This window comes from Danaus plexippus, chromosome 17 (genome assembly GCF_018135715.1).
Source record: "Danaus plexippus chromosome 17, MEX_DaPlex, whole genome shotgun sequence".
Classification (NCBI taxonomy): domain Eukaryota; kingdom Metazoa; phylum Arthropoda; class Insecta; order Lepidoptera; family Nymphalidae; genus Danaus; species Danaus plexippus.
The window spans coordinates 4,634,957-4,659,455 of record NC_083548.1 but is presented as its reverse complement, the minus strand read 5'-3'; the positions used below and the strand labels follow the sequence as shown (position 1 = coordinate 4,659,455).

The 24,499-nt window shown below is 30.0% G+C and overlaps 3 protein-coding genes across 12 annotated transcripts in view; all 3 read left to right on the top strand.

Annotated features, from left to right (window-relative positions):
• Window positions 1-12,355, top strand: part of LOC116771063 (dual 3',5'-cyclic-AMP and -GMP phosphodiesterase 11) — a 102,931-nt gene extending 90,576 nt beyond the window's left edge. For all 10 annotated transcript variants that reach the window (XM_061523294.1, XM_061523293.1, XM_061523287.1 and 7 more), the window contains 10 exons: window positions 1,832-1,990; window positions 2,564-2,698; window positions 5,410-5,559; window positions 5,959-6,009; window positions 6,456-6,710; window positions 7,039-7,148; window positions 7,470-7,658; window positions 8,952-9,180; window positions 9,886-9,969; window positions 10,425-12,355. In XM_061523294.1, the coding sequence (XP_061379278.1) occupies window positions 1,832-1,990; window positions 2,564-2,698; window positions 5,410-5,559; window positions 5,959-6,009; window positions 6,456-6,710; window positions 7,039-7,148; window positions 7,470-7,658; window positions 8,952-9,180; window positions 9,886-9,969; window positions 10,425-10,754 (1,692 nt within the window). In that variant the 3' untranslated portion in view covers window positions 10,755-12,355. The remainder of the gene's footprint in view (window positions 1-1,831; window positions 1,991-2,563; window positions 2,699-5,409; window positions 5,560-5,958; window positions 6,010-6,455; window positions 6,711-7,038; window positions 7,149-7,469; window positions 7,659-8,951; window positions 9,181-9,885; window positions 9,970-10,424) is intronic.
• A 1,511-nt stretch (window positions 12,356-13,866) lies between these two features.
• Window positions 13,867-15,006, top strand: LOC116771262 (uncharacterized). The gene has a single exon (XM_032663068.2). The coding sequence runs from the start codon at window positions 14,173-14,175 to the stop codon at window positions 14,848-14,850; it is 678 nt and encodes a 225-aa protein (XP_032518959.2). The 5' UTR covers window positions 13,867-14,172; the 3' UTR covers window positions 14,851-15,006.
• A 1,917-nt stretch (window positions 15,007-16,923) lies between these two features.
• LOC116771114 (long-chain-fatty-acid--CoA ligase 5) overlaps window positions 16,924-24,499 on the top strand; it is a 31,789-nt gene continuing 24,213 nt past the window's right edge. The window contains exon 1 of the mRNA XM_032662832.2: window positions 16,924-16,948. Within this exon, the coding sequence (XP_032518723.1) occupies window positions 16,939-16,948 (10 nt within the window). The 5' untranslated portion in view covers window positions 16,924-16,938. The remainder of the gene's footprint in view (window positions 16,949-24,499) is intronic.

Here is a 24,499-nt window from a genome sequence, read left to right as displayed (position 1 = left end):
TCAGGTTTATAGGTAATTTAAACTGCCCCTAAAACGATTTCCCGTACCCAATTATCCTTGTTTGCAAAGACTCATCGAAATTTAATTTTACTCTTGTAACTTTACAAAGGTCGTTCGACAAACGTCGATTAAAATTCATAGACTTTAATTATTTATGTAAGCATACGTTTTTAAATTTGTTATGTATACGTTGATGTGAATTATATTTTTATTTTATAATATAAAACTTGTATAGGATACATTTTGTATCAAGAACTCGAAACACGCTAAGTGAAAGGTCGTCTTGAATAAATAAAGATATGTCAAATCGGACATTTTTTCATAATAAACGAATCAAAAACTATTGAACTGTTTTTGATAAAGAAACAAAATATGAAGTATAATAAAAATTGTATTAATTTATAAATTCGTTATGAATTTTATAGCACTACACGGAATAATTGATATATTTTTTATTCTTTAATTTATCAACTTATATTACTTGAAGAGCTTTGTAGAGAATTAAATTTATATATTTTTATTACACTTCACAATAGTTGATCCTGACACTAATTCCGATTGTAGGCCGTGTAATCTACGCATGATTGAAGTAATTCAAAAAGACGTATAAGATTTTTTTAATCAATATCAAAATCATTATCTCTCATTACGACGGATTAATGGAAGTGAGATAAGAAAGATTTTATCTGTACGTGTATTCGCAAGTATCTAAAAATAGAATAATTTATTTCCATAGTAAATTATGCATCTTGGTCAATTTTAATGTGATAAGCATTTATGACAATCTGTTACACAAGCTGAAATTGTAGCATGAAATTATATAAATTAACGTTACATATTTTGAACGGGTTTTTGTAATAAAAAATATAGCGAAGACTACAAAAGGTTGTGTTTAAGGTAAAATAATGAATATATATGTACATGTATTCGTATCTCTTGGGAAAACTTTTTGGTTTACTCACTTAAAGAAAGTCAGCATTTAGGGGTTGATTTTTCATGCCAAAAATGTACTAGAAGTTTGTAATTTCTTGACTGAGGTAAATATTGCGAAGTACGTGGCTCATCAGGTCGTGCAAAATACAATGAAAGAAAATTTGTTATAAAGAGTACAAAGGCGTCCGTTGTTACGATTACATTGACAATGAAAGCTTTTTGATAATATTTGTTTTGTTATTGATAACATATTAATTCTGAAATAATAATAATATTTTGTAAGTAGAGCGCTTTCCGCTCTATTCCATGTTAATTCTACATTGCCTAATAAAAGACTATTTATAATTTACTGTTCCAGATCATTTTCAACCAATGATTGACATCAACAAAATCACTCGAGCAAAAAGATGAGATAAAATCTCTGATTGATATAATTTTTTATAACGAGAGATTAAGAGATAATATAAAAATATTTAATAGCGTCAAATTTGCATAGTTGATAATTTATTCTGCATATTTTAAAGATCCTATTTATAAATGTGTGTAATAACAAATAAAACACATTATCATACGTCAATCTAAATGTTTAAAAACGGAAACATTAATATATTTTTTTGATTAATGAGATGTGTGAAGCATTTTAATACCTCAGTAGAAAAAAATATATAATTATTACAGTAAAAAAGATACTTTAAAATCGGTGTAAGAACAGCTGTAAAAAGTAATAGACTGCTAGATTTTGAATATATAATATTAAATAAGTTTAAAATTTCTGCTTACGAAAACCAGTACACGTCCGTCAGAAAAAATCCTTTGATCCAAACACATTTTTTAAATTGATAATATTATATTTACAAATTGGTTTATGCCCAATAGAGATTAAAATCTTTGGTTGCAGGTGTTACTAGTCCACGAAGCTTCAAAAGGTAGCTTCTCGAGGGTGTTTGATTTGGAGGCCGGAGATGACGCGGAACCCGGCACTCCTCGGACTTCGCCATACGAGAGCAGATTCCCAATAAACATCGGTATAACAGGATACGTTGCTACTACTGGAGAGGTGAGTCTTGTTTAGCTAAGAAGAAATTTAAGTTATAGGCTCTAGATATGTGTTCAGGTCATTTGATGCAACAGATCAAGTTTTCTTGTTCGATGTGGAAAAATATAAATGTGAAATTATCACGTCACTTTAACGTAATGTATAAGTTATTATGATTTCGCGTTGTAAAATACAAATTAGATTAGTAATTATAAAGGCTGGTTTTTGTAATTTCAATGTCTCAGCTCCTGTTTTTCGTGTTACAGGTTTCAAATTTTTTTGAATATTATTTATCTAAAAGGACATTACATTTCTTAATTTGTAGTTTGTTTGAATAACTTCGATGCGTATTTTAGAGAAAGCAGAACGATTCTGGACAATATAGTTTAAAATAAGCCATTTAAGAAAAAATCTGTTACGACCTAAAATGTTATAACTATAATATGCATTGATTAAGTAAGTATATATATAATCAATGTATCCAAATATCAATAGTTTGGTATCTTACATAGCCGGATTATTTTCAAATCTTTAACTTTACATAATATTTAGCCCTTTGTATTATTTTGTTTGATATCCCATAACCATTAACAGACAGTTAACATCGCTGACGCTTATCTCGATCCTCGGTTCGACCCCTCGGTAGACGATGGGGCTGGCTTCAAACACAACACGATATTGTGTATGGCCATCAAAAACTCTGAGGGAAGGATTATTGGGGTCATACAGGTAAGTTTGTATTATGTATATATATAGCTATGTTTAAACTACTAATACATTTATCTATATCGATTTTTTTTAGTGAAATTACGAATTAAATATTCTCTTTTTACGTATTTAAAATTTTTGTATTGTACAAAGATGAGACGCGTTTTTTTTGTTATACATTATAATAGTATTTACAGGCGTCGCTACAGCCTTCATATAAAACGTAATTTCGTTTTTGTTATCATCAAAGTAAAGTTTTTTTATTGCAATATCAACAGTGTTGACATTTTAATTAATGACATTATAAATGTATGACATTTTAATGAAATCGTCCAGGAAGGAATTACTTGTTTCATATTAAAAATACATAAAAATTTCACCTCGTGTGCCAAATGCTTGGCATTACGGTAATTAAGTCACTCACCCCATTCATTACAAATTTTACACGGAGATAATTTTATATATATATTAAAATGACAAGTGTATTAATGAAATGTAATAAATAAATCAAATATAATGAGAGCAGCTGTTACAATTACAATAATATGATTAAATAAAAATGTATTTATTAAAATAAAATTCGGTTTCGTATGAAAGTTGTTGCGCAATGCAGGAAAATGCGGCTCTGTTAATGCGTGTGGAACACATTTGCTTGTGACAGAATTACAAGTATCGAGATAAGAGATATGCATAGTGCACTTAGTTTTAATAGGAATGATAAATTTACTTCACACGAGTGCTATGTACTATGTTTTTATATTAAAATTGATATATTTACTGATGGATATTGTTTTCAATAGCTTTGTTTGGTTACTGTAAAAGCTTCTTCAGAGATTAAATATGTTGCACCTGATATATATATATATATATATATATATATATATATATATATATATATATATATATATATATATATATGTAGATGCAAACATCAAAAAATAAAATATGTACATGAAAATTTCAAAAACTTTAACGGTTTTTTTTGTGTCATTATTTGAATTCAAATTTTAAACTTTTCGTAACGACATTTTATATCTGAAGTAATTATATTTCTATCGTAAAAAATCTTTTCAATGTTTGTTTAAAACTAACTGTTATAACTCAGCAATCAAAATAAATATAAATTTTCCATTCGGTCTTCAAGCACTATGGGTCATTAAAAATAATTACTAGAATTTGCGTGGAGATGTACACCTAAAATAAGAAATCTTTTTCGCGAGCAAAGCTGAAGGCAAAAGCTAACTAGTTATGAACCAAAAATAACACTGTGTTTATAACTTGAAAACCAATTTATTGTTCAATGTTTAAACCTTGTAATCATTGAAAAATATGCATTTTAAAAGTCTTATCATAATTTTTACACATTCGTATTCATACAATTATCATATTATTTATTAATATTCTTTAAATAGAATGAAATATAGTGATCCAAATACAAATTTAATTAATACCTTAAACAGGGTTAATTAACAGTTTTAATAAATTAAGAATGTGTCTGTAAAAGTTTTTTTTTTAATCATAAATACGTATATATTATTGAATCATATATGTATGATCATATAACATCAGCAATTTTGATCGGTTGGAGAAGGATTTAGGCGGTAATTATTAATTGGTGCTTTCGTTAACACCGAACCCGTTTGATTCGTGTTAGCTCGCCCCACCAATTAAATTTTAAACATCGATGTGGAAATTAACGCTTCGAATTTCCAAAAGGTCTTTGTAGCGATTCTTTAATTAACTCCCACGGAGTTTTTGAACAAATTCTAGCGACGCTATTCAATTTGCTATGCTAATTATAAATTTGTTTCATGCTCGTCTATCAATTAAAAGAAAATTCAACTCAGAAATGTTCACCTTCGATTTTTAGAAGTTGAATGTATTTTTAGGAGGCGACTATTTCGTCTTATTAATTAGTTAATTTTGAAATTAGAAGACTTATTTTTTTTCTTCCACCGTTTGTAAAAGTTTTCATTATTTTTATTCCCAGTGACAAACACGATAACAACGTTTGTTTGATATTTCAAGAAACGTAGTTCTATTTTTGTCATTAAATAGAAGTATTTTTCTTTTCTAACATGACTTACCTGTAAGCGAAGTAAACTTGAAAATTGGTCTAACCGTTTCAGTAATCAGCTGGTAGAAATAGTTTGAGAAAAATTGTCATTTTAAAATTGCAAATACATACTTTTTATAGACAAATCAAAATGTTTTGAGTAATTTTCGATTAATAGTACGGACATAAAAAAATTGTTATCTTGTTAAAATAAAATTTTTTTAAATTATGTTTAAAACCCTTTTATCATAATAATGTGGATTAGGATCGCATTAAAAATGTCCTTTACTATAACAATGTACGCCATCTTGGTTGTTTTCCTATACATCTAGAATGACGTCACACACTTAACAGACATTATTATCCGAGTTATGCATGTGTATTAAATTACAGTCCAATCGTTTCAAGTTATTTGTTTCAAAATAAAGTTGCAATATTCCTATTGACCAATTTGAAAGATGAATAAAAGCTTGTAAAACATATTCACATATTCGTATCCTCAGTACGAGTGATACGTTTGAATAAATGATCAAAGCGCAACATTGATTGAAACGAATAAGCGGCCATAACATATGAATAAATTTTGATTTCAAGCTGTAAAAGCAAATATTGAAATGTTTTATATCATATCAAGAACAAAGAACTATTTGTGTTATTATTTCATTAATAATTCCAGCTCGTCAATAAATTCGATGATCTGCTGTTCACGAAAAATGATGAGAACTTCGTTGAGGCGTTCGCAATATTCTGCGGTATGGGAATTCACAATACACACATGTATGAGAAGGCGATCACAGCTATGGCCAAGCAGAGCGTCACACTGGATGTTAGTAGATTAACATAAAAATGGAATGATTGATTGAATGAACGACCGACCTATTGATTGATTAAGTATAAATTTACATAACGGAATTATTAGCTGAATGATTACTTTATACGAAGAAAAGTTTATATTCGTTAAAAATATTTGATGGAGTAATTGAATCTGTGCAATTGTTTGATGATAGTTTTTTTTGTTGTGTCGTATTTGAATCAATCTAGCGAATAACGACGTTGATAAAAACTCGATTCAATAAACGTGATTGCTTGGTTATTTTTAGTTTATATAATAAAAGTTGCTATTTTTTTTACTACAATTTGTGTTTTAGAAACGATGCCAGTAGATTCGTATGTAAATCAATTGGTGTTCATAATTTAATGTCTGAATTGTGTTATCTTGTTTCAGGTATTGAGTTACCACGCGTCCGCTTCGATAGACGACGCCCAGCGGTTACGGGTGAGGGAACTGACGACTTTGTTATCGTAAAAGCATATTTGTTATGAATTGGAATTACGTACGCGTCTGGCATATATATATATATCATGAATGATATATTTTCATCGTGAATTCTGTGTAAAAAAAATGTGTTGGGTCTGTTTGTCCTATCTTAGTTAGTCATTTTATTTCTGTGTATTGCTTTATATAATTGAATACGGATTAATTTTCATACTCCTAACGACATTTATGTATAAGAAAGAATGCAAAAGTTTTATGCCTTCGAAATTTTAATATCATAAAACTTCAGACGTATATTTTGTTTCTTCGTTTTTGAAGCCTCTATTTAAGTGTATGTATTATTTTTAACAAAAAATTCTAAGAGACAGTGGAAGAGTAGATTTTAGAACTAATGATTCTCTATAGAAATCGAATACGAATAAACAAGTAAGCTATACATTTCACAGAGCCTAAGGATACCATCGTCGATTCACTACAACCTCCACCAGTTGGCCTTCGACGACATCGACCTGACGGATGACGACACCCTCAAAGCCTGTCTCAGGATGTTCTTAGATTTAGACTTCGTGGAGCGTTTCCATATAGACTACGGCGTCCTCTGTCGTTGGCTGCTCAGCGTTAAGAAGAACTATCGGAACGTCACGTACCATAACTGGAGGCACGCGTTCAATGTCGCCCAAATGATGTTCGCCATTTTGACTGTGAGTACCATAAGGATGGTTAATTTCAATAATATTTAATATTAAGCTGATATATATTAATTTGAACTATATTTTTCGGATTTAATTCTATATTTTTAGTTTACATTGTTTCGGATGTTTCAATTGCTGCAATTCAAGTCAAAGAAAGACACTATATAGTATATAGCGTCTTTCACTTTTAGGAAAAAATTGTTAAATAAAAAAACCAAAGTCATCATTATGTGATCTATCTATTTAGCTTGTTGAAATAAAATAGCCCAAAAAAAGCAGGCTTTCAGTTACCTATATACATACAAATAAAAATTTATATTAAGTGGTTAATTTCCAGGAAACGCAATGGTGGAAGATCTTCGGTGAGCTGGAATGTCTGGCTCTGATCATAGGATGCCTGTGCCACGACCTGGATCACCGAGGGACCAATAACTCATTCCAGATCAAGTAAATACTCGTATTATATACCAGTACACCTGGAAATAGTATTATTTAATTTATTTTCTGTAATTCGTCTTCGTGGACTTAAGAATTGAATTCAGAATAAATAATACTTATAGGATAACATGTATTATATTTAAATGAAACTAGTATTTTTCGGATAAACTACGCGTGATTTATTTTTGTAAAAAACTACATACAGACATCTCGTCTGCCCGTGATCACGCTTGCTGCAAAGTAAACAAAACGTCGGGAGTAAAACTCGCGAAAATCTTAGATCTCATTATGTACTATATTTATCATGTGTCTATATTTATTCTTTTCCAGGGCATCATCACCCTTGGCACAGCTATATTCAACTTCGACCATGGAACACCATCACTTCGATCAATGTCTAATGATTCTAAACTCTCCCGGAAACCAGATTTTGGCGAATCTGTCCTCCGAAGATTATGAGAAGGTTGTCAAGGTGCTGGAAGACGCCATCTTGTCCACCGATCTGGCGGTATATTTTAGGTAATTGATATATTCGACTGTTTAATTATTTTCGCACAGTTTGCTAAACATAGCATAAATATTATTATTAGCGTTATGCTCCTTCAGTGCAACAATATGAATTTAAATAACAAAAATGATCCTAAAATTAATACGTGGATTCTGTGAAATTTATTTTGTTGTGTTGTCTAAATATTTGAAAATAAACTATGTCAATATAAATTCTATTTCACTGTATGTCATGTTCCATGACGTCATAGTTTTAAAATCAATCACGTTAGCACCAAAACTGACAACAGTTTCTGAACGCGTATCAGAATTCATGTCACTGTGAATAAAAATAAACATGTGACGTCACGCTCGGAAAGTTCGAGCTAGAAGCGTCACGTGGATTCTAAATAAAGCGAATATAGTATGTTATAATTTAAAATAATAAAGAACCCGTGATAATATAATGAAAGTTACTAATGCTTTTATAAACAATTTTTAAGTATGACATAAGAGTGACGTTCCATTATAAAGGACGATAAATATTATTTTTTTGACAAAATACTGAATGTTGCTTTAATAAAATGTTTGACTTTATAAAGACATATTTAGAGTATTTTATATTGATAGTATAATGTGTAAAACTATGGACAGAAATTCTTTTGTGTTTCGTAGATACTGACTTTTGTGAGGTTTTTTATTTTTTGACCGTTAATTTTTAATGAATGTTCAATTTTATTTAGAATTTCTTCAAATATGTGCGCGTTGTGCGGTTTTTTTTATTTTTCATAAAATAACAAGATTTTCGCGAGTACACATTTAAATAAAACGATGCTTGTACATTTACCTGCCGTAAAATTTAATACAAAGTTACTTTGGAATTATGCATTGTATATCATATTATTAATGTCAGCTGTCTAACAACTGACAGTTATTTCAATATTATTAGCAAAGAGTACGTTAAATAAGTTGTTTCTCTTAATTTTTCTAATTTCTTACTCGATATCTTTTTTTTCAATGTATAAAATGTCTACCCAGTATTATCAAACGTTCGACAAAAATATTATTAAAACCCGTTCTGAACATATATCGTGAGTAGGAAAAAAGTAATTAATTTTGATGTAAAATATGGATTAATATCTAAAATATATTTACATACAGGTATGAATAGCTTACTGTATATTATATGCAGACATTGATTATCTTAAAGCGTGTGATCAGTATTCTGAAATGTATTTTCTAATTATCGTTTTAATGTAATTTGTCTATACGTAGATATTATGACATTTATGTTATGTATAATCACACTTCGTATTGTTGGTGCAGTAAGCGCAAGGCGTTCATCGAGCTCGTCAGCAGTGATGGATGTGCGTCCCCGTTGTGGGGCGAGTGTGATCGTCGTCGCGGTCTGCTCCGCGCCATGTGTATGACGGCCTGCGACCTCGCCGCCATTACCAAACCCTGGCCGGTCGAGAGACGGGTGGCGGCGCTGGTCGCGGGAGAGTTCTTCCGACAGGGCGATCTCGAGAGACAGAATCTCAATCTAACACCCATTGTGAGTATGACGTTTGATAGCTATATGACTATATAATAGATATCCCCGTATAGTTCATTTCAATAGAATTTGGCAATCTTGTAAACAAAGCAATTGACCACGATAACTCCGTTATTACGTACAATTGAATGTCAGTCCTGATAATGATTACATCTCAATAAACCCGCCACTGTTTTTAACAATCTTTTCATCATCAAAAAACTGTGTGTATTTGTTTATTTTATAAAATAATTTTGAGCATAGACAAGCCTCTGTCAATATCAGCTGATCACGTTTGTTTACAATATGACTAAATTCTATTGAAATGTACTATACGTACATAAGTACAGTATATGGACACGTGGATTTACGGATCTATTGTTGTTTACTACATACAACTCGTAGTATTTTATTATCATTGTACATATTTTGGCTATATTTTGGATATACGGATATCCGTATAGCTGTATATTCATACAGTATATGGATACATGGGTTGATGGGTGTACAGTTGTTGTTGTTGTTGTGTATTGATGTAGTTAAATGCGAACTTGTTATGAGAATAGAAATAGCCTTTGTGGCCATAAAATTAATCATTTGAATAAAGCCTAAGTTACAACACTAACTAATTTAAATAATATATTTTAGTGCCACTTGTTCTCTTGTATGACACGTTTTGATATTTATTTAAGTCTATATATATATTCATTTTATATCTCCCATCAGGACATAATGAACAGGGACAAAGAGGATCAACTGCCAGCAATGCAAGTGAAGTTCATTGACTCGATTTGCCTTCCTATATACGAGGTAATTATAAATCCTATACAAAATGTATGAGTTTAATTTCAATACAAAAAATATATAATACATTAAAATATAAAAAAGTGATATTTGTGTAGTTTAGAAATAATTGATTTAGTGTTTTTGGTTATAAAAAATATGTTTTTCGAAGTACGGCAGCCATTGTTTGTAATTATCGAAACGGCTGAATTTTTTTGATGATAATTTACCTCAATAATAGAGAATGGGTTTGGAAACATGAGGTTGAATACCCAGGATTAATGAAGATTTCCTTTTTTAAATTAATATTATATCATTTTTTTTTTTATTTTAGCTTACTTTTTACTATTTCACAAATTTATTAAAAAAACCGCTGGGAAAACAAATTTATCTAAAGTAATGAATACGAATATAAAAAAAACACAACCCACCCAGCAATATACCGAAAAACCTTTTGTTCCAACTTACTGACACGCTTCCAGGCATTCGCGGTGCTGTCGCCAACCTTACAGCCGATGTTAGATAGAGTCAAATCCAACCGAGCTCACTGGATAGAAATGTCTGAAACCGACGAGAAGTTCGACTACAGTCTAGACCAAGCTCATATAGATAAGAACGACAAGTCTAGCACCAGCTCCCACGTGGACGACACGGAACCTTACGAAGCGGACAGCAGCGGTGCAGTAAGTCTATCATCTGAAACGAATTCCAAATACGAGAACCAAGAGAATCCTGTGGTCGGTCTTGTATGTAATAACGCGTTGACATTACCGAGAGATCCAAAAATATGTCAAGTGAACGAATTGAATTAGAACGTCCAAAATTTATCGACCAATGATGTTTGTTTGTTTGGTGTTTATTTGGTCGTGTGTGTGATATGTCTAGTATATACGATACGTTTGGCCGGACGCATGGCGTTCGGTTCGATTACCGTTTGCGATCATCGCATTAGTTTTTTTTTTTTTTTATACGAATCAATATTAGCTTTACATTGTACTACGTGTCTGAGTTCTGTTACACTTACCTCATTATATTCCTACGACGTGGTTGAGCTAGTTTTTTAACGTTAAGGGAGGTGTATATAGACAGAAATATGCAATATTTCATGTGAATCATAGATTAAAACAATATATATCGGGGCCTAACTGTCGTGACATTTAGCAAATAAATGACCAACATACCAAAAATTTTTAGTTAGGTATTTTTTTTTTTACTAAATTATTTTCTATCTTCCTCTCGTGTTAAACATCCCTGTCATACAAGCTTTTAGTATTGTGATCATATAAAATGCACTAGTTTATAATAATATTTTTGTTTAGTTTTAGTCTAACCGCAGTGTTGACCATTAATTAATATTCGACGTGTGTTATGTGGACAATAAAATGATGGTTTTTGGTCGCACAATATATTTTGTAAATAACATTTTTATTTAACGAAAAAATTAACGATCGTTTTCTTTGGTAAGTACTTATTATATGTAACATTTCGTTTAGTCCTGTCCGGGAACCGCCGCCTCGCGTTTTATAGACAGTTACGGTGCCGTATGTCCATTCCAGTTAATTTTCAACCAAATGTATTATAATTACCTAACATTAAATAGTCAATTAAATTATCGTGTATGCATTAATACGATATTTTAAAACCGCTGCGTGATCTTTCTCTAGGTATTAAAATAATTAGGGACGTTTTCTTCGGCTCTGAATAAGATTTCTATCTTGTTTGTTTGATTTTATATTAGATTATAAAGTACAACATGGTCAGTCTTATTGTCTCTTATCTCACTAATGTAACCACATAAATATACGTTTTTTAATCCATTTATAGCTATATTAAATTTCTTCGAAAAATAAATTAAATATAAACGTACATTTATTTCATAAAGTAAAAATAATTCTATTGTAAAATGTCATAAATAAGATTAAAAATCCATGAGCTAAAACCTTTAAATAATTCTATTACAATAATACATTTTTGAATAAATTCAGGGCCGGATAAATGTTAAACGTAAATGTCACTTTGACGTAAGATTTAAAAAGCGCGGGAAAATATGAAATGTCCTAGCATATATAAAAAAAATGTATCCTATATTATAATATTAATGTACGATATTAATCATTCACATAATTACGACCAATTACTGTACCATCGTAAAAGAAAAATCAAATTGGAAACATTCTCTCTATACAGATTAAATATTTTCATATATATGTAAAAAAAAAATCTCAAATTACTTGTGGTAATGAAATATGTACAACATAATTTTTAAGATTGCTGTAAGTATTATTAGAAATAATTAGAAAATTAATAATTGTAATTCACTATGACGAGTTGTATGGTGTGTGAATAATGTGGAGGTTGTCTTGTTCCAAACAAAAATTTTATTTATTTATGAATAAACCAATTTTGAAATAAATGTTGTTTTATTGACTTTAGGTGGCAGTAATAAATAAATATATACTTTATACCCATTCATTGTTTTGTCTGCTGATAGCTGAAATCTATGATGGCCATAACTAGGTATTTGACTTTTATGAATCAGGTTGAACATAAAGGAAAAATAGTTAAATATTCATATATATATATATATATATATATATATATATATATATATATATATATCATACATATTGCATATAGCTGAAAAATTTATAGATACTGCAAATTATTATTCAGTTACATTAATTTTTATCATTATAATTCGAATGTGAAGTTTCTATTACAATAATTAGAAAGCGTATACAAGGTTTCAATGCTATTTTTGTATCAAATCGACCAGTAGATTTAAGTGTAGTTAAAAATATCATAAAAAATTGAGAATAGCAAAAATGATCCGTGCGAACTATTAACAAGTTGCCGTCAATGGTCTTCTCATTTACAACAATCAATTAAGTGCAAAAGTTTCAGATCCGAGAACAAAGCTTAGCCGACAGCGAAGTTTATTAATCATTGTTCTTGCTTTAGTATACATCTGAAACCTTTCATTGATTTTTATAAAATACAATAATGTTTGCACTGAGTAACTTTATAAAATATAGAAATAGTCTTACTTCTAGATGAATCATATTTGTAAAAGTTAAATACAAAGGCTTTGTTAATCTGGCCTGAAAAGATGCAACATACCTTACCTCACATAAGATATAGATGTAAATGTTATTGTTGGGATCATTGTAACGTTTTATATTTAATTTCTTTTTTCATAGTTAATGATTATTTTTCATAAATACTTATTCATTACAATTAAAATACAATTTTAAGTAAGGAACAATTTACAAATTTCCACTTGGTTAAAATGTGTAATTTTGTATAATCTAATAGTAAATGATATTGGGACTCCAAGTATTTCTTCTGTTTTTCTCCATATAGTTTGTATGTTTTTTTATTATTATAATTTTAGTAATATCTTACGTTTATGCATTTTTAATTTTAATAAAGAAAAGATATTTATTGTATCTATATACTTACGAACATAGATGATTAAAGATATGTACATTTATAATTCATTACAATAATAAAAAGCAGGTTACATAATATATATAAAATTTCAATAAAAAATCTCGTCATAAACCTGCAGTTCTTAAGTAGTTTCTTTGTTTTCTGTGATATTAAAATCATAATTAATATAAAATTACCATCGTGGTTAGAATGACAATGGGTTGTTGGAATAAATTATGACACCAATAAAAATTGCTAAGCTATTTATATACGTGATACAGAAAAGAATTATTAATAGTTTAAAAGAGCTCGCGGTTTTATTGATATGACTTTCTTTAATCCGAAATAAACGTTTGGGTATGTTTATTAAATAGGATTACTTATTTTTTTCAATTACTCGACTTAAATGCTATTTAAGTCAATGATATTTAAGTTTCTTTGTGTAGCAATCTGTGCATCTCATTTATTTTTCAATTATGTTAATTTTATGCCACCGCGGGCCCGTTTGTGTATAATGCGCACATGAACTTCGTTATCTGTGTTTAGTTGTATTCGTATTTTTGGGGATAATTAAATGTTAAATAAGTGAAAGTATGCAATATCTGGAATTACCGGTTTCTTTGGTTGGCATCATAAGATATTTTTACACCGTCTTTATTTTGTGATTGGCCATTTGGCACGTGACAGTGCAGTGACATGTGTTTTTAAAAATTTTAGTATTTTAAACAGTTTTGTTTTAGCGTCCTACACATTAAAAGACGTAAGTTTTTGTTATTTTATTATAATTATTATATCAAAATGCCTTTGGTTGACATAACTAATCCCGCTGTAATAATTTTTCTTATTGAAAATTATGAGAAAGAGAATCGTTTGCGACTGAATTGGATTCATAAGCATTGGGATCAGATTCAACAGGCCGCGACATTAACAAGAGAGCCAACTAATTATTTCGAAACCGATGTTATTTCTCACAACATGGTCGGTGGCTTGGCTACCATAACACGGGACCATGTTGTGGCAGGATACAATAGACGCAAGACACCCTTACGTGATGGGACTTTTATACCGGGAATTAAAGATCTACGATACGGCCACTCTCTTATTGACGTCGGGCTCGCTGAGGGTGACGATCCAAGACTTACTAGACCAAACACAGACCTCTCCATCGATCCTGTAATGCGTCCAGTCGAACCAGAAGTAGCAGAGATTATTTACAAACCAAAACCGGAGTTTGGCAAAGACACGTATTTAGCAAAGCGAGCGAAAGTTAGTCCAGAGAAAAAATATTACTTCGCTGAGTGTAGCAATAACCAGTATGGCTGGCGTCTCAAAGATAGTGAATTACGTCAGAAACCTCTTCACGGAAGGTGCTGGCATCTAACGAAAGCTTTGCGCAGTAGAGTCGGGCCCAAACCAGATCCGCCACACTATAAGCCTTCAGATATCCCAGGACGATCTAATTGTGTTGGTATTTAGGTAGATGACGCTATTGCGTTTTATTAATTATTTCATATATTTTTTACGAACATGTTCGTGAAGGAAGAAATGTTATTTTTAATAACTTTTAGAATCTATTCTACCTTATCTTGATATTAAACTAATACCGTGAAATATATGTAATTTTTCCTTGTATTTTCTCGTTTAATTTATTTGTATTTTAAATGAAATTTTGTTGAAATAGAAGTATATTAAATCGTTATTATATAACTAGCATTATTTCTATTGGCTAATATATTTTGCTAATTGGTTCTTATCCTAAAGCGTGTACAAATGCAGGGTACCATAAAATCGTTTCAGCTTTATTTCTATCAATAACAGTGCGCATGTCTGTCTCTTTATTCAGTACGCCATAATATAAGTGCGACAGAGAGGGATGATAACCTAAAATAACGCATGCGTAAAACGATTTAGGGGTGAAATATGGTGGTGTTTCATGGGGAAGTACGGCCAGAGTTACGTTAGGCCCCGTATGGGCGCCCATTACTCCTTCTTATTTGAATCTGTGATTTTATTAATAAGTTAGTTTCCTATATAAGTAAAAAAAAAGATAGAAGATAACCGCAGCTTTAAATATCATAAATTTTGTGTGAACGTCAAAATAATATTATTATTTCTGTGTGACATGTGGATGACTATTTATTATATAACTGTAAGTTAAAATTTCACTTAAATAATACAATCGAGTTTAGGACAAATAGCATTGAGTGTATGAAGAGAATATATTCTTATACTTAAAATTAATATAATTTACATTTAAAAAATTCTATTTATATAATATATGTTACGGTATGTTTTATATATTTAGAAAATGTTTTCCCTACCATTTTTAAAAGGGCTACACTTCAAACGAGTACAGTATTTCCAGCAGCTCTATTACCCAACATTTATTAACGGATAACACAAAATCATGTATAAAGAAATGGAATTAATGTAAACATGAAATACTTTATTCATATTCTGCAAGTGTAGAAAGATTAGAAACTGAGTTTTACAAAAACATTTCATAACTAAAACCTATCTTTCAATAGTCTCAATTTTCCAAACAAGTATTATCCAATAACCCTTTTGCAATCAAATTAATCAAATTATCTGTTTTGAAATCTGTTACCTTTTATGAGGTTTGAAAAAAAAATTGTGAACTAGATTATGATTTTAAAATATTGTTAATTTATTAAAAATTATTGAAAATTTAAATAAAATTTAGGTTGTTTAACTCGTCCTATACATAAAATTAAGTAGAAGTACTTACGTCAAAGGCTTTATTTACTGTTCCACTACTTACTAAACTGTGATATTTGAGTAGTTGTTGCGTAGAAACTATGGCCTATTAAGGCTTATAAGTTGTTGACATTGTTTAGCGGATATGGAAATAAGACCCTGCATTATTACCTAGCACTGCATGACAAATATGCATGGTTTTTATACTAATTGATTTTTTTTCTATCGTATTTGATGCATTTTAAAAATAATAATAATCGGTTACACTATGAAGTTTATATATATATAGCATACTTGATGTAGTGATTATTTACTGGGTGATCTTCTATATATTAAAAAAAGTAACTCGGTGACATTAAGACAACGTCACAATATATCTGTCTCCGAAAATGAAATCGGTCTATAAAGAATAATTTTATTTCTGGTGGCAACAGGCATCAAAAATGTTGCACGGGCCGGTTACAATAATTACTTTGGGAGCTGCGTTTAGAATGGTAATATTTTTTTGGATAATTATTTTCCTATTAAGGCTACAGCAGTACAAAATAAGGTAGCAACGTTGAAAACAAAACCATAGTCCTCTACCGAGTCAACGGATGTGTACGAAATAGTTTGAAAAATTTAAATTATCATTAGGTACCATATAGAAATTATTTACATAGTTTAACATTAAATGCACTCGTAAGATATTCTAACAAAGTTATCGTATGTTGGGCAACTTGGCACCGTTCTAGTTTAAAATACGTACTAGCATTGTGATAACGCTTTGTACCATTTTGTTGTATTAATTGTTTAATTTGTTCAAAGGTTTGCTGATTGTGATTGCGCCGAATACGGTCCGACGCGATGTCAAAATGTAAGTACATACAGGTTATTATTTAAAGTAATGTTTATAATAGTGAATGTTTTTATCTGTGTGTATTTACGTGTATCTTCATTGTCGATATATATATTAAAATTTATTTATATCCACAATTTTTCTTGCTATTTTCAAGTAAATTCAATTATTTGCAGTTTATGTATTAGTTTTTGGTTTATAAAGTGTATTTTTAATCTGTAGTTCTAACAATAAGTTTTCTTTAATTTTAAACGGTATCACAAGGACTTTTAGAGACGTCTTATCCTATTTAAAGTTACACTGTAGTATTATCCGCTGATCTTTTTATCAGTTACACCGTCTTATAGAATGTTATTCTTACTAACTAGAGGGCATCATTATGCAGTTATTAATTTTTATGTGTAAGTTTATAGCTGAGAAAACTTAAAATATAACAAAAGCTTACTTCTCTTTCTATTATTATGTGGGATTGGATTTATATTTAAATATCATTTTTCAATTTCACAATATCATAATTAAAAATCTTGTTCATTGCTTGAATTGTTTCATGAGAACGAAATAAAAAATGTCAAAACTGGTTCTTAAAAATTTGCTTTAATGATTTCTACCAACGCCAATTTAAAAAAAAATATGTATCTAATTGTAATGTGGTATAGATATATGTTTTACCCATTACTAAATATAAAACATACATACAACCGCAATGCAGAAGTTCAGATGGTCATTGAGAGTTCTTTACTATTTTGACGGTCAAAAGATTTCATACTGTCAAAAAAATATTATTCAGTTTTAATGTCATACGATACTGAGTAATTAATTATACCCATACTTGATTATTGCTTACCCTAAAATGAAAATACGATTTACAATTGTTCTTATCTGTTAACGGATATACGAAACAGGTGTTAATTTTTTATATTATTTCAACGGTTCAAATAGTTCCCAGGTGTCCTATATAAATAATTGAATGAAAGTTAAAACACCCGTTGTGTCAGATCAATAAATAATTGAGGGAAAAGAGGGTGAGTCGTACAATCGTTTCCGAAATTTATTGGACGCATGGGTGGGCTCATGTACGTATCGATACAATTTGTCTTATTGTACAGTATGTGAGACTAAAATAATTATATAAATTAACACAGGTCTTAAAAAATAATCAGGATGAATTACAAGCTATGTTTATTTTAGTATTTTTCTGTTCAGAAGAGCACGTTTTGTTTAGGAATATTTATGTTAGATATAATTTAAAATATACTTCTGTTAGAGGTCTTTAAAATTGAAGATAAAAAAATATATCTTCCAACAATTTTTAAATGTAAATTTTTAAAATATTCGATCATTAATATGTAAAGTTTATTGTTATTGAATTTATAGGGTCATTTTGTGATATTTACCTTCCGTGACCAGTATGCGTGGAATGTTAGTTAAGGTTAGCGTTTTAGTGACAACTTGGATTCATTAAAATATATGAGCTTTTTTCATATAACTATTTTGTTTCTATTAAAAATATAAATGGCACTTATATAAATAGTATTTTACGTGGAATACAAAATAATTCATTAAATTAATATTTAATAAACTGATGTTGCTAGCGCCTGTCCGATATGTAATAGCAATACAGTCGACAATTGTTGCGTAGTTAAAAATCTACAAAGTTGCTTTTGATTTATAGCTGGAGAGAGTTTATTGTTTTAATAATTAATCGTCTCATTTAAATGATAAATTTAAACAAAGAATATATACATTAACGTCAGTTAAAAGAACGTTTATTTGGGTTTTTATTTTACGATTTCAGGAAATATATTTTATGACTGTGCTAAGATATCATGACCACTAAATACGCATTATGGCAATCAAGGCAAAATAACACAAAAGTACTTAAAGTTTTATTTAACTTCGGTCTTATTACTCGTAATTTTTTTCTTTATATACAATTTAAATATGGAAAGACAAAACAAAATGTATTGCGATAATAAAATATGTGATTTATTCAATTATATGAAGGGATATTAAAAACAATGTTTTCTTACTGCACTTTGCGTTAACCTACGAAGTATGAAAAAAATTAAGTGCTCTTGATTAATATAAAATTAACAATATTTTTCATAATTCAACTTCGCCTTTGCTATACGATACTTTATATAATGTTTGACAAATCTTCAAATTATGTTACATTCTAAGTTCTCAGAACAAGAACTATGGCTTGAATTGTGAGGAACAAAACAACCATTCAAATATTTGTACACAATCTGAAATGAGAAATCAGCTCACGATGAATATCCTCTTATTTTGTCTACACACTAAACATATTTTACGTTTAAAATAAGCTGATGATTTCAGTTGATTGCTATTGTTTATGTATCCATGTGTGAAGTATAAAATGTAATTAGTTGAAGGTTATAAAAAAAAAGGTTTCATAAAAATGATTTCATACAAAATACTATGTTAATGTTTAGTCTGTAACATCATCTGTTTAATTTAAATTACAGTATCGGTTATACGTGCACCGGGTTTGTGTGTCAGAGTAACCGGATTGCAGTTATGGAGTTAAAATATATTGAAGAGACATTCCGTATCTTAAAGCATGACTTGTATACTTTCTGACAAATTGTTATTCTAATTTATTTTGATCGTTTGCGAAGAAGGATATAACAATAGTGAGATCTATAATAGTTAATATGAAAAATATTAGTTTTATTTCAAGGATATAATAATGTTCAAAAAGTTATTAGTGTTCTTTGCTTTAAACTGTTAGACTGATAAAACTAAGAACAAGGTGTTCTTTTTTGTAAATATGTCTGCGATAAACGAATAATTGCAATATATTATTGTTTATTTTTGTCTTAAATTCATGACTCCTCCTCTAAATTCCCGGGCGTTAATGACATGACCTTCATTATTTTGGTTCGCCCATTTACTTTATTTCCGTCAATCTCTATGTCACCGTTGTGTTGTGTAATGACCTGCGAAAGCTGTGATTGTGTTTCATTTAAAATTATTAACTTTCTAATACTGATTAAGTGTAAACCTAAATTAATGAAAAAGTCAAAACCCAATAATGTTAATAATACATAATATAATATATTGATGGACGCAGGCTGTTGCCGGTGGCTTTGTCCGTATAATAAGACCTCTTTGAGATATGCATCATTTTCCTTATGAGGTGTCATCGAAGATCATCTGATTTAACAAAGATAGCTATTGAGATCCAATGGATTGTCAGATAATATTTTTTATGAAGTTGCTAAAAATTAGCCTGACTAAGTTCTTATGTTATCACTTAGATAAGGTTTACTCTCAGGAACGTAGATGCGTTCCTATCACATTCGGTCTAGTCTATCCAGAGATTTCCCAGAACATACAGACAGGTAGACAAAATTTTTGAAATTAGAATGTTTGATGTGGGAATCGTGTATATTTTCATATACGTTCAGTGAAAAGTTGTTAATTTTAATTTACAAACTGATAGTTAGATTTAAAAACTTAATTTTTTTTGTTACTATGGATTGTTTTGGCGTAGTCGTGGTGGCCTGGAGGTAAAGGTAAAGTACCAATGTGATCTTTTCCGAATCATATGTACTTTCTAAGAGTATTTAGGCACCACTGACGGACGGTGAAGGGAAACATCGTGAGGAAACATGGTCTTATAATTTCAAATTATAAGATTGAAATCGCCAACCCGTCTTGAGCAAGCGTGGTGATTAATGCTCTAATCTTCTCCATGTGAGAAGAGGCCTTTGCTCAGTAGTGGGCTCCGATAGGCTGATGATGATGATGATCGATTTGGTCGATGAGAAATATTCATAAAGCTACGAGGTAGGGTCATTCATGAAATATAGACAGTTAATATACTAAAAAAGATATTCATTTAGAAAATTTGGATATATATTTTCTGAGACAGCTTCATATTTGATTGATTGTTGAAAATAAATTTTAAGACGTCTTTTTATTTGAGCACTAACAAAATCTAGGAATTTAATTTTCTTGGTTAGAAAAGATAATTTTAAGGTAAAAATAAAATTGTAAAGTCCATTGAATTATTGCATTGTAAAAGTGTCATTGTTGTTTGTATGAAACATATTTTATGGTAATATTAAATTTTAATACTGAAATCCTTATCCACCTTAATCGTTAAATCAAATAGTTTTTAGTAACTTCTTTATTGATATTAATTTAAATATTTCGTAGTCATAAACGCATTTGTGGGTCTTTACAAAACATTGTCATGTTTGTCGACGATTTGCTATATATCTAATAGCGTTAAAAAGATAAGAACAACTATTTCCCTCGGTCTCGCTTTCTAAGCCCAGTATAATATTTGTAATTAATGGTGTTATTATTGCAATCCTTTTTTAATAACGTTTCTTGTAGCGTCTCTTCATGCTGAATATCTTAGGCATATTTTTTTATTTAATAATATTGTTTAGGTTAATCGTTAGAAAATAGAATGTTTTTCATCAATGAGATTGTTTACTGCATAAAAAGACAATATCTAGTAATATCTCACAATTCGGTTCGTACATTCAACTTTGATATAATCGATATCGTTTTTTTATTTACATTAACAGTTTAAATAAATAATTCACAGTTATCATTGTGGCAAATCAAAATTTAGATGTAATGATATTGAACTTTCATCAAAATTGATGTGTAATTGGAAGCCGTAATGTCTGTCATAAAATTTTATGTTCGATTCATATTCAAATAATGATAGAAATTATAATACTCCTTTGCTCTCCGTTAGTCGAGTTAGTATTTTTCAAAGTAGGCTTGAAATAAAACAGAAAAACGTGTCGTCTCATTCTACGCCTTATATGCGGTTGGGTTCGTACAATAAATATTTTATCTAATTATAAAACGACGGGTTCTCTAAAAACTTCCATTGTCTCGATGGCTTTTTGGTTGTTAAAATAAAAAGATACGTCTGAAATGGTTAGAGTTGTTCGCATGCGAAATGTTTCGTAGAATAGTTTTGCAATTCGACGCTAAACGTTGGCGACGTAAAAAGAAAAAGGCTCGAATTTCAAATGTATACTAAGACATATAATGGATTATATTCAGGAATTGTTTATATTTTGAGCATTATAAATTTGTATTGTTGCACATATTATAACTAATCTAAAGTGGCAAAATAATAATTACTCTAATTATGTCTATTTTAATAGTTTGATTGGTAAATAAAGTTATCTTATTATTAAATTCTGTGATTTCTTTTAATAAGATCAAATTTAAATTTTGCTTTTATTTTATTAAATTTCATTCCAAAATAATGACATACAATGTAATTTTTTTTGTTCTTTAGTCTAAGCATCCAAAAGTAGCCAATTAGGGACAGAAAAATATTTCTGCTGTCCACAGAGGTCCGACGGCTGTGCCCGCAGACGGTAACTTTTTGTTCTGTCTCTTCAAAAATTTCTAATTCCTTGAACCGACTAACCGAAAATACAAGATGTCAGAGTACATTGACCTCGCTATCGTCAGTCCGGTCCTGGCTCACAAGAGATATGATTCGATAGATAACTGTAAAGATATTTTTTATCGTTGACGAATAGAGGCTATACATTTGATTCGTGATCAAACTATTTTTTTATGCTAGGAAACGAAATTCTGTTAATCACCGCCAATGTTAGAACGACATCAAACACTGAGTTATACAAATTACGACTGAATTTTAATAAATCATTACCGTTAACTTTATACTGTCTAACGAAAAGAAATTTCAGTAAGTTCAAGATAAAAAATATATATATTCTGTGAAATCCTGTTCATTATACAACGGTGTCAGAAACGGTATATTTTTTATTATTCCATCAATCGACGAGTTTTGACGAATCGAATGTACAGATCGTTAATTCGTTTCTCATGTAATAATTTTTGTTTCGTTACTCATCACAGCTGTAGTGTCAACCTAGTACATTATGTATGGTAGAGCGATTTAGAATCAAACAATGAACAATGGTCAGCGGATTTTTTGTTCAATTATAAGAAAAGTGGGTCAGAAGCATCGCATAACTGCTCATGACACAACTCGTCGTAGTTCAATATGTACGCTCCAATCCATCGGATTCAAAGATTAATAAGCTCCAGATGATGAAGTGTGTACAATATGACATTTCAAATTTAGTATAATCCGTTTTAACTCATATTTTTTACGGTTTTATCTTGGATTTAATAATATACTGTATTAACATAAAAAATATTTTTTTAAATATTGCCTGTATATAGAATGTTCTAGTTCTTCCTTATACATTTTTAACAGCTGTGATAACAATAGTTTGAAATTGAATTAAAATGAAGATAATAAAAATAGATAGCCTATCTGTAACGTTGTACTTTCATAGTAGATATGGCTGACTCCATCTGCTATGCTCCGTTACTCGGCACAGTAACCGCAAAGGGGAGATTAATGTTACAAATCTGCGCCTGCGCATAAAGGGACGAATAGGTTACAGCTCACATTAATATGCACTTAAATTACATGACTTAAATGAGGTAATTATAATTTTATAATAGAAAAACATTGCTTAGTTTCTTTATTCGCTTACAAAGTTCCGTTCAGAAATCATATAAAAGATGTACTATTAAGAAGTTTGAAATCGAGTATTTTATGTTTGAAGTCCCCATAACAGGATATTGATTAAGTGATAAACTAACTGTATCACTTATTGTATGTACTGGTTTTATAAAGTTTAGATTCCAAAAAGTGGGGCAATTTTACTTTGACTCGTTCTCTCAACAAAGCTTTAAGTTCGACCGGTTGATAGGTCGTCGACCTCGCAACCTACTGCCAGCTCAAGTACAACTATTCATAATATAAAGTTTTAATTGCAATTTTATTCATCTGTTTTATTATAATTACCTATAACTTTTTATTATTTGCTCTAAATAAAGGGTTAAGATTGTTAAACATTTTATTAAAACTGTATGACATAAAATGGCTTAATTTAGGTATATATGGAAGGTCATACAGGCGGTTTCAATTTATATTTAAAACACAAGATTTATTAATTCTCATAATATTTTGAAATAATTGTTTAAAATGTTATTTAGAATGCTATGATTTCCGTTCATTCGTCTCGGTAATAATACAATTTTCTTACTAATAATACTTTTATTAGAATTTATAAATGCTTGGTGATATGTTGAAATTATGACATGAATTTATCATTGCCATTCCACTCTTATAAAAGAGTTGATTCAAGCGCATCAACTGAAATTACATTTGAAATGAGGGTTCCATAATCGTGCACAGTCCGAATCATTTATTCTATTTGTGAAATGCGTTTTTAATGGCGTTGGATACAGTGTTCTGGGTGCGATATAGTGCAGTGTTGGAAAGCTGTTATTCGTCACCCGGAGTCCACGTAATACGAAGTCGCTCCTAGAAATGGCAACGCTTTCGCATTCATCGCTCGCATTGAACTGCAGTAGGCGAGTTCAAGGCTGGTCAACTCCTGCTTCCCATTGCATGTGCATACGCATTAATTCAGCTCACAAACGCGTCTACCACCATTGTCTATCTAGCAAAGCGGGGTCAGAGACCCCATGAAGGATTAATGACACCATTGT

Bases quoted from the DNA above. Each gene is read 5' to 3' on its own strand.
- LOC116771262 (XM_032663068.2), top strand. From the start codon at position 14,173: ATGCCTTTGGTTGACATAACTAATCCCGCTGTAATAATTTTTCTTATT.